The 9,612-nt window shown below is 47.3% G+C and overlaps 1 protein-coding gene and 1 long non-coding RNA gene across 3 annotated transcripts; one reads left to right on the top strand and one right to left on the bottom strand.

Annotated features, from left to right (window-relative positions):
- The first annotated feature begins 3,636 nt into the window (after positions 1–3,636).
- On the top strand, positions 3,637–4,943 carry LOC124698535. Its single transcript, XR_007001000.1, has 3 exons — positions 3,637–3,865; positions 4,011–4,143; positions 4,243–4,943. It is a non-coding gene; the product is annotated as an uncharacterized LOC124698535 (long non-coding RNA).
- Positions 4,944–5,569: 626 nt separating this feature from the next.
- LOC124698534 (acyl carrier protein 2, chloroplastic-like) lies at positions 5,570–7,317 on the bottom strand. 2 transcript variants are annotated; one of them, XM_047231020.1, is made up of 4 exons: positions 7,202–7,317; positions 6,985–7,101; positions 6,192–6,314; positions 5,570–5,991 (listed from the first exon to the last, which is right to left on the bottom strand). In XM_047231020.1, exons 1-4 carry the CDS (start codon positions 7,256–7,258, stop codon positions 5,863–5,865), a joined length of 426 nt encoding a protein of 141 aa, XP_047086976.1. In that variant the 5' UTR covers positions 7,259–7,317; the 3' UTR covers positions 5,570–5,862. The 2 variants fall into 2 exon arrangements, with proteins under 2 accessions (XP_047086976.1, XP_047086977.1); XM_047231021.1 differs by having other exon boundaries at positions 6,991–7,101; positions 7,202–7,308.
- Positions 7,318–9,612: the final 2,295 nt, after the last annotated feature.

The raw sequence follows: 9,612 nt of genomic DNA, 5'->3' as shown, positions 1-9,612 counted from the left end.
GATGCCACGACATAACCCGACGAGAGAAGAGCACGATGATTTTGGAAATCTCATTTCCAATACCAGGGGGGCATGTGTTATCACCAGAATTTGACCAAGTCAGAGGTGGGCCGCGATCGAGATGGACGTGAAGAAATATATATAGAAGAAGTATGTGGATCGGCCTTTTATACCAAGTTGGGCTTAATTGCCCGTGTATACGTAACATATTAGATCGTATCTTAGTTTAGAGATAGAATCTTACTCGTGCACGGTTTGGTGCACGCCCACATTAGAAAGTCCGCTGGACTATAAATATGTATCTAGGGTTTATGGAATAAACAACAACTCACGTTCAACCCAAAACAAACCAATCTCGTCGCATCGCCAACTCCTTCGTCTCGAGGGTTTCTATCGGGTAGCGACATGCTGCCTAGATCGCATCTTGCGATCTAGGCAGCCTAAGCCCCACGTTGTTCATGTGTTGCTCGTACTTGAAGCGCTTTTGATGGCGAGCAACGTAGTTATCATAGATGTGTTAGGGTTAGCATTGTTCTTCGTTTAAGCATGCTTACGTAGTGCAACCCTTGCATATCTAGCCGCCCTCACACCTATCTCGGGTGTGGGGGCGGCACCCGCTTGATCATTATTCAGTAGATCTGATCCTTTACGATTGCTCCTTGTTCTACAAGGATTAGTTTAATATCTGCAATAGTTAGGCCTTACAAAGGGGGGGAGGATCCAGTGGCACGTAGGGTGGCGTTCGCAAGTCCTAAACAGGATGTTCCAAGGATCAACTTCATGTTGGTTTATTAGGCCTTGTTTAGGATCGGCTTACGAGCACCGTGCGTGGCCGCGAGGCCCAACCTGGAGTAGGATGATCCGATTATGCGGTGAAAACCCTAAATCGTCGTAGATCTCATTAGCTTTATCTTGATCAAGCAGGACCACCAAGTATTCGTGCACCCGTATGAATCATGGGTGGATTGGCTCTTTGAGCCGATTCACGGGATAACTCGAGAGCCGATCGAGGCTCGTATTTAATGTTTACATGTATGCCCTGCGAGAAACTAAGCGAGGCATCCCCATCACCTTCCCGACCGGGTATAGGTCGGGTGGCACGCCCTTGCACTTCGCATCGCCGCGTGTGACCAGAAGAGCATTGCGGGCCGTCGCTCGGAGGGGTCTCAGCCAGCGCAGCTCTAGGCTCTTCCCGGCTCTACGGTGTTGACAAGGCCGCTGCCCGCCGGTGGGTTTTGGCAGTCAACAGGCCAACAGTCGACAAAATCAGCATAAAGGAAATCGGCGAAATCAAGTTAAAAGGAAATTCTTCATTAATATTGGGGTTCCTTACAATGAAGAGCCGATTGCTCAAAAGAAGAACAAAAGAAGAGCCGATTGCTCAAGGGACTACTGGTCCTACATAACTACTCCTCGCTAGCGTCGTCGTCAGCGTCGCCATCGGCGCTACTGCCGGAGAAGTCCTCGCCGCTACTCGTCCCGGCCGTCGGCCGGGGCTTCCTCCTCCTCCTCGTCATCATCATCATCCTCGCTATCCGCCCGAGCTGCGGAAGCGCTTCGTTGGAGGATACCCGGCGGAGGAGGAGGAATCATCTTCCTCCTCCTCATCTTCTCCTTCCTCGTCGTCATCGTCGTCCTCGCTGTCCGCCCACATGCGGGAGCGCTTCTTCGATGGGAGCCTGGCGGAGGGGGAGGCCTTGGTCTTCTTTGATTCTCTTTCTTTCTTCTCCTTGTCAGAGGAGATGGGGTTCGCCCCGGAGCGGGGGTCGTCCTCTTCCTTGTTCTTCGGCGACGATTGGAGAGGGAGGCCTGAAGCGGAGGAGGAAGAGGAAGACATGGCTGCAGGGGAAGAGGGTTTTTTGGCGTTGGTGGGCAGAGCAGAGCGAGGGGATGGAGTGGTGAACCGTTTGGCACAGATAAATAAAAGGAGTGTAGTGGAGATTTAATGCCATGACGGTTCTCGAGGATGTGATGCCGAAATTGTCAATTCGTACGAGAGAAGCCCGGGAGGCGAGGCGTAATGATGGAAGATTCTGCGGCGGTTCGCTCCGCCACGACATGACCCGACGAAAGGAAAGCGTAATGATTTTGGAAACGTCATTTCCAAAACCGGGGGGCATGTGTTATCACCGGAATTTGACCGAGTCGAGAGGTGGGCCGCGATCAAGATGGACTTGAAGAATATATATATAGAAGAAATATGTGAATCGGCCTTACAGGCAAAGTTTGGGCTAGTTTGCCCTTGTATCTGTAACATATTAGATTACGTGTCGGTTAAGAGTTAGAGTTTTACCCGTGCACGCCCACATTAGAAAGTCCCTTGGACTATAAATATGTATCTAGGGTTTATGGAATAAACAACAACCAACGTTTAACACAAACAAATCTCGGCGCATCGCCAACTCCTTCGTCTCGAGGGTTTCTCCGGTAAGCACCATGCTGCCTAGATCGCATCTTGCGATCTAGGCAGCACAAGCCTATCTCGTTGTTCATGCGTTGCTCGTGCTGAAGCCTTTTTGATGGCGAGCAACGTAGTTATCTTAGATGTGTTAGGGTTTGCATTGTTCTTCGTATCATATGCTGTCGTAGTGCAACCCTCATGCATCTAGCCGCCCTTACACCTATCTTAGGTGTAGGGGCGGCACCCCGCTTGATCATAGTTTAGTAGATCTGATCAGTTACGGTTGCTCCTTGTTCATCAAGGATTAGTTTAACATCCGCAATAGTTAGGCCTTACAAAGGGTTGGACGATCCAGCGGCGTGTAGGGTGGAGTTTGCTAGCCCTAGACAGGACGTTCCGGGGATCAACCTCGTGTTGGTTTTTAAGCCCTGTCTAGGATCGGCTTACGGTCACCGTGCGCGAGCGCGAGGCCCAATCGTGAGTAGGATGATCCGATTATGCGGTGAAAACCCTAAATCGTCGTAGATCGCATTATCTTTACCTTGATCAAGTAGGACCACCATATATTCGGACACCTTGTACGAATCATGGGTGGATCGGCTCTTTGAGCCGATTCACGAGATAACTCGAGAGCCGATCGAGGCTCGTATTTAATGTTTACGTGTATGCCATGCGAGGAAACTAAGCGAGGCATCATCCAACACCTTCCCGACCAGGTATAGGTCAGGTGGCACGCCCTTGCGATAGCATCGGACGTGTGACCAGGAGGCTTTGCGGGCCGTCGTTCTGAGGGACTGGGGCCAGCCGCAGCCCTAGTTGTTCCCGGCTCTACTGTGTTGCCCGTCGCTGCCCGCCAGTGGGTTTCTGACGTCAACAGTTCGATGTTTTACGGCTTTCAAAAATTTCTCAGAAATGAGCTATCATGTTCGAACGACCAATGTTTTGGCTAGAACCGTTGCATAGTTTGTGATTATGTATCCATATTATGCACACATGTGCACCTTGGGATGGAGAACAATGTTGCAGCAGGAAGGTTTCTTTTTTGTCGCACCAAAAAGCTATTTTCCATTTTCCAAATCCCAAAAACGGGATATTTTGTGAAGCAACCACCACATGAAATTTTCACAATGGTACCACTCAATTTTTCAAAAATACTAGACCATCTTAAATGCACGATTTTCCATCTGGGGTATCTTAAACATTTATGTCCAGCACTCGTGAAAAAAACAAATTCCTGCCAAATTGGTAGGAAGTCGGTCAGATTTGAAGATTAGAGATCTAAACCCCGTTCAAGATTTCGAAACTATGTTGGCCAAGAGGTCTAGCTCGGCATGGGTTCTGAAGGCAACTGAAGAGATGAAGAATTACACGACTGCTTTGATAGAAAATTCCCCTGAAGGAAACTATTACCAGAAGGTGCTGGAGTGTTTCGTTGCTCTGCGGAAGGCCTGTATAATTGAACAAGTAATGTTCCCTACGGTTATCTACTTCCATTTCAGTGTACAGTAGAGAGATGTAGAAAAGGTCCTATGCTATTTTTAAGCTTATGAAAACATGGCTAGTCTAAACATGCTTGCTTGGTTGTATCTGATCTGTCGTTTGTTCATAGGAGCCGAATGAATTTAACCAGTTTCTGGCTGCGCTTTACGAGAGGTTGAAGGCGGTGGATGCGTTGTCAAGTTCTTTCAGCTTATCGCGTCCAAGAATGTTTTGCTTATAAGCAAAGAAGAAGCATCTGACAGGTATGGAAACTCCATTCTATCTACTACAGAAGTTTGGTAACAATATGATGTTGTATATCCCGTGTCTACCATTAATTTTCTTTATGTACGTGCATGCAGCGATGTGACGGAAGAGATGGCGAGAAGCTTCTTGGTGAAAACAGAAGCATCCTCTCAGTAGCATCCACCATGCTAGCAGCTGTGTGGTCTCTGCGATGGATTCGGGTGGGAACATTTTGTGGTTTCAAATTCTCCTGCGCCACCAGCATGAACGCTCGCCTGCGAGGGAATGTTGGGACCCAAGCCGTGGAGGTGATTGACTGGCTTTGAATCCAACAATTGCAAATTGTGGTGTCGATGATTTCTGATGGATAAAACATATTCGCATGTCCCACGAGTACTTCACCTTTCGTATCTAAGCACTCTAATGGAATATCCCAAAGTTAGTGAGGCCTAGTTTTGTCAAGACCCAATGCTTCAAGGCGTCAAGGTAATAACCATATCAGTTCCTTCACCGGGAAAGAAAGATGTCGGAAGAACCATATTCACCTTCTGGTCAAACAAAGAGTGTTCAATTGCAATGTTAAGTTATTACCAAGAAAAGAGAAATTTCTTATTCTAAAGGATGGGATCAATTCTGAAGATTTTTTCTTGGCAAGAAACATAGAAGAATAAGTTAAAAGTAGAACCATCTTTCAAGGCTGACTGTGTAGCTCCATAACTTTGACCACACCCCAGACAAAAGGGTAAACTATTTTCAGATAAAGTTTGCTTTCTCAAAATAATAGGATCTCCATATGTTCAAAGTTCAGACTGTTTCAAACAGCAACCGTATCCACAAGAGATTCGAAAGAACTAAATTGTGCTAAGAATGGCTTTCCCTATTTTCAAGTTTAGACTGTTTGCTCTCAAAAGTAACAAGCATCAATCTGTTGAAGCAAACTAAATTTACTGATCTATATGAGCTTGGTTAACGAACATTCAGAGACACCAAATGGGGGACAAAACCCTACACCTGAATATTGTAGTACTATCACTCAATTTAAGATTTCAGGCACGTAATAACAATCATAATTCAGACCACCTAGTATTCGCGTGTTGTTTTTTCATATTGATTGATATCATGCAAAATGATCCACTGTTTGAAAGTTTAACAAAGACTTCTCAACACCTAACAATTATTTCACGAGATTGTATCAATGCAACACGGTACACACACTAAGAGCAACTCTAGCAGACATAGACATAGCAAACCGAAACCCCAAATACGTTGATGGAGGCACCCCAAACGTTGTTTGCGGGCTGAAAAAATGCCACGCAGACCAGACACCGCAAACACGGCCAGTATAACAACATATTCCCAGATAAAATTCAACGACGTCTAGGACGCATCTCAACGTTGTCGACTGACACAAATACTGCTAGAGAGTAGCAATCTTGCTGGAGGGAAGAACAACCTCCCTTGATTATTCAATCCATCTCAACGTTGTCGACTGACACAAATACTGCTAGAAGAGTAGCAATCTTGCCGGAGGGAAGAACTACCTCCCTTGATTATTCAATCCAGGATAGCATCCAGACAAACAACCTCTGCATACTGCATACGTAGATCCTGCCTAACTAATTTTAGCCTGGAGAAATCATACCGCGCATATCGGTTCACGCTAAAGAGTACAACAACATAGGCTAAACTCTGTGCCCCTCAAAACTATTTTGGAGAAACGAAAGTGTGCCGTCATTTCAACCTTCCTTGTCTATCACAAGCTTATCGATAAGCGTGGCAGCATCCTCCACCGTCTTGATCTCCTGGGCGCTCGACTCGTCCACCGTGATACCGAATGCCTCTTCGAGACCCATCACAATTTCAACCTGCATACATTTCATAATAGTATCCAGCACTAGGATTAGAAGCGGTTGTAGTAGCTAGCACTCAGTGTCTGGAACGGATTTAGTCTACAATGGAAGAATATCCAAGACCACAAGAATATGCAAGACCACAAAAAGTAGAGTACACTAATAAAGTAGTGAAAGATGATGTTGAACAATCACTCTCTAGTCGAGGAGATTACCGTGTCGAGCGAATCAGCCCCAAGGTCAGCGAACTTTGTTTCTCCGTTTACAGGCGTGTCTTCAGCGACAGCTAGCTGCTTCTTCACTATTCCACAAACCTTGTCAATAGTGCCCTGTTTCGCCTGCTCATGAATTGGAACTTCAGAATGGATCTTCACTAATATCTCATCAGTCAAAGTATTAGTTTGAAGTATTCAGCATAGATATGGTTGGAGATGTTTGGAGCATTTTAACAAGACTGAAAAACCGGGTACTTGAGGTATATGAAAAGGTATATCACAGTGAATGCTAATTTGATTCCTCTAGTTACCAGTATAGTAATCAATGGTAATATATTGCATGAGGATGGTAAGAACATCAGCAGGCATTTTAACATTTCTAGCACTTGCAGTTGAGTATCTTATGGATTAGCAGAGGGCAGAAAATCCGTCAAGGAAATATCGCATCTATCTCTGTTCCTACTAGCACAGCATGCAGTTAAAGATGATGTAAAATGCTGGTGCCCAAAACGCAAAGTGAATCTAGGATGGATGAATCTACGATGTGCTAGGTACATTCTAGTATGTCTGAATCCATGCTTGTGGTGTTGAATATACACAACTGTATTTTTCTGTCACGGCATGGAAACATCTCGTTACAGCAGAGCTCACTTCTGAAACACCTCGATCGCCAGACTAAAACTTAATTGGCATGATGCACGGTACTAGTACTACACAGCTAGGCTAGCGAGCAAATGACTGGTACAAATAGCAAGAACAAACGACTGAATCTGGGGGATGGGTGGACACGTACACATACCGAGCAAGCAATCTGGAATCTCTTTGCAACCGTGCGCAGCCGGACCGACGGGAAGGTAGCCACCGCTCTCTGCGTCGCGAAGAACGCCGTGCCGCTGCTCCGGCCGCTCAGCTGCAGATGATCTCCTTCTCAGTTCTCAGTCCACATAACACAGTAGCTGAATGAGCACGAGTAGCTGCAGCAAAAGGCAAGGACAGAGAGCTTCATTTACCTGGATCCGGTACGCCGGGGAGACGGCCGACCCGGCGGCGACGGCGAGGGCAGCCATCTCGATGTGAGGCGCGGGGGAGACCGGCCGGGAGAACCAGCAAGCTAAGCTACAGCAGGGGGGGAGAAGGGACGGGAGGAATGAGCTGAGAGAGCGGAGTGAGCTGCGGGCGCGCGTGTTTTATTCGGGGGAGGCGGCCTCGGTAGTATCGACCAGCGATGGACCTGGCATAGGGATCGCCATCATCCATTCCCGCTGGGGTTAGCTCTTTGTTTCGATACGTATAAGCTTCTCCGCTTTCTTTTCTTGAGGTTTAAATGAAAAGTCTACTCCCTACTAACTTCTCCGCTGGCATACTACTACTAACTTGAATCTTCGTTGCAGTGGAGCCTTTCCCGCCTTTCCCTTGATGAACACTCCAGAGGAAAGTTGAAGCTTAAAGTCGATTTATGGATGAAATCAAATACATAATATTTACAGAAAAAAGTCTTTATTTATTTGGAAACAATCAATATACTTTTAATGTCGACTCGGGATTCACTAAGACAGAATAAAGCATTGGGCAAATTGAGAGAAAAAAATTATCTTTTAGGCAAACAAAAATGTCAGGGGATGACCCCCCGTAGGTCAAGAGTATGTCAAATATACCTAAGTAAGATAGTTATAAACCAGTTTATGGGATAGCCCGGATAGTAGCGACCGGATCAAAAGGTCATCTGGTTTGCACTGTCTGGTATACCGGAAAGGGTATGCTGGAACTAGAAGAACCGGCGTTGGTTAAGCCGGAGACATCTCCAGGAGAGCGAAGTCTCGGAGGAAAGAAAGATAAGGTACCGGTTTACCCCGGGGTAAAGTAATCATGGGTCCAGCATAGATTTCAAAGGCTACATGTCGGCACCTTGGTCAAAGATTCCCTCCTGGTGCTAAAGGACATCGAGGAGGTAAGCAGGATTAGCTTTAAACGAAACCCTGAAGTCACAGCAGGTTGCTGATGAAGGCAGCATCCGTAGGCTGACCAAGGAGGGTCACCAGACAAGGGGCACAGAAGGAAACGTCATGGCCTAAGCCAAAGAAGCTTCATAAAGTTAGCTTAGGTAGGCATAGATTCCTTGTGGGTTCCTTCCATGGTAAGACTTCTCTCCCCTATATAAGGAGAGGGGCAGTTCCCTTGCACGGGAGAGCATAATCCTAGTCCTTAGCCGTACGGAGCTTCACCTCGCATAGGTTCTTCTACCTCTAGTTCATCTTCAACCTCTGGCCAAGTGCTGAAAACATAAGTCGGGAGGTTGATCAAATCCTCCTCGCCGGTATTCTTCACATAAAAGAAGGCCCTCTACCACTTCCGGCAGGATTCTAAACCGACCATCTTTACTTGTAGGCTCTTTTGGCGGGGGCACACGATGCGGGCGTCGCCATCGAACAAGCTGGCTTAAGGAGAGGCACCTTCGGATCTTGAATGGAGTTAATCCGGAGGTTGTACAGCCGCGCCTAGAGTTACAGAGAAGGCCAGAGGCCGACATACCCTTCACAAAATGAGACGAAGGAAGATAGGAGGAAAATAGCGTTTCCAGGAAGATGATGTTGCTGAAGCTCGTAGAAGTCGAGGAAAGACCGGAAAAAGTTAGAAGCCGGCAAACCTAAACCGCGCGCGAAATGGGTGGTGAAAACAACCACCTAACCGGGTTCCGTTACCGGCATCCTTTCGTCCCGAGGAGTCCGGTAGGCAACATCTTTTGGTATGCGCCTACACCGGTATAGCCATTATATTTCAGCATCGGTAACATCTGAGCTGTCCTAGCGGCCGCGGGAATAATCCGGGGCGCTCGGCCCGGTATCTATTTCCTCGGTCACGACAATATCTTGTTCCTTGGAATCCATTAAGGGAGATGACAAATCCGATATGAGAGAAACTACTTTCCCCTGATCTATGCGCGAAGGAAAATCTAAAAGGAGAGGAAAATAGAATGGAAATACGTAAGGAAAACTATTCGAGTACTAATGGATGCAACGAAGAACGCGAAGAACGCGAGAGAAGAGGAGGAAATGTAGATGGGTTTCATTGACCGCAGAGAAGCGACGTTGACCTTGTCCGCGGTGGCAGGGCGATCGCCGGAGAAGACTGGGCCGGAGGCAATGGTGCTCAGATGGAGCAGTTGTACGGCGGCGGAGGCATCGCACAAGAGTCACAACGGGCGACAGAGCATCGCGCTGTGAAACTGAATGGGGAATATGAAGGATGTGGGAATCGTTGGGGCCTTAAATAGCCACTGGCACATCGTGGGCCGTGAACCGCTCGGCCCACGATGCCCACGACGCCCACAACGACACGTGGCGCACGGATACACGCGAGGTAGAGTGGCCACACAATGGGCTGCGCAGATTCAATGTGAAACATTAAATGCGTGCGGGAGACG

This window comes from Lolium rigidum, chromosome 3, assembly GCF_022539505.1.
Source record: "Lolium rigidum isolate FL_2022 chromosome 3, APGP_CSIRO_Lrig_0.1, whole genome shotgun sequence".
Taxonomy (NCBI): domain Eukaryota; kingdom Viridiplantae; phylum Streptophyta; class Magnoliopsida; order Poales; family Poaceae; genus Lolium; species Lolium rigidum.
This window is presented reverse-complemented; position numbering and strand designations above follow the sequence as displayed.

Excerpts from the sequence above, each read along its gene's own strand:
- LOC124698534 (XM_047231020.1), bottom strand. The coding sequence starts at position 7,258 with ATGGCTGCCCTCGCCGTCGCCGCCGGGTCGGCCGTCTCCCCGGCGTAC. Across the intron at positions 6,315-6,984 it reads AGATTGCTTGCTCGGTATGT|GCGAAACAGGGCACTATTGA; the intron begins GTACGTGTCCAC and ends ATTCATGAGCAG. Across the intron at positions 5,992-6,191 it reads GGGCTGATTCGCTCGACACG|GTTGAAATTGTGATGGGTCT; the intron begins GTAATCTCCTCG and ends AAATGTATGCAG.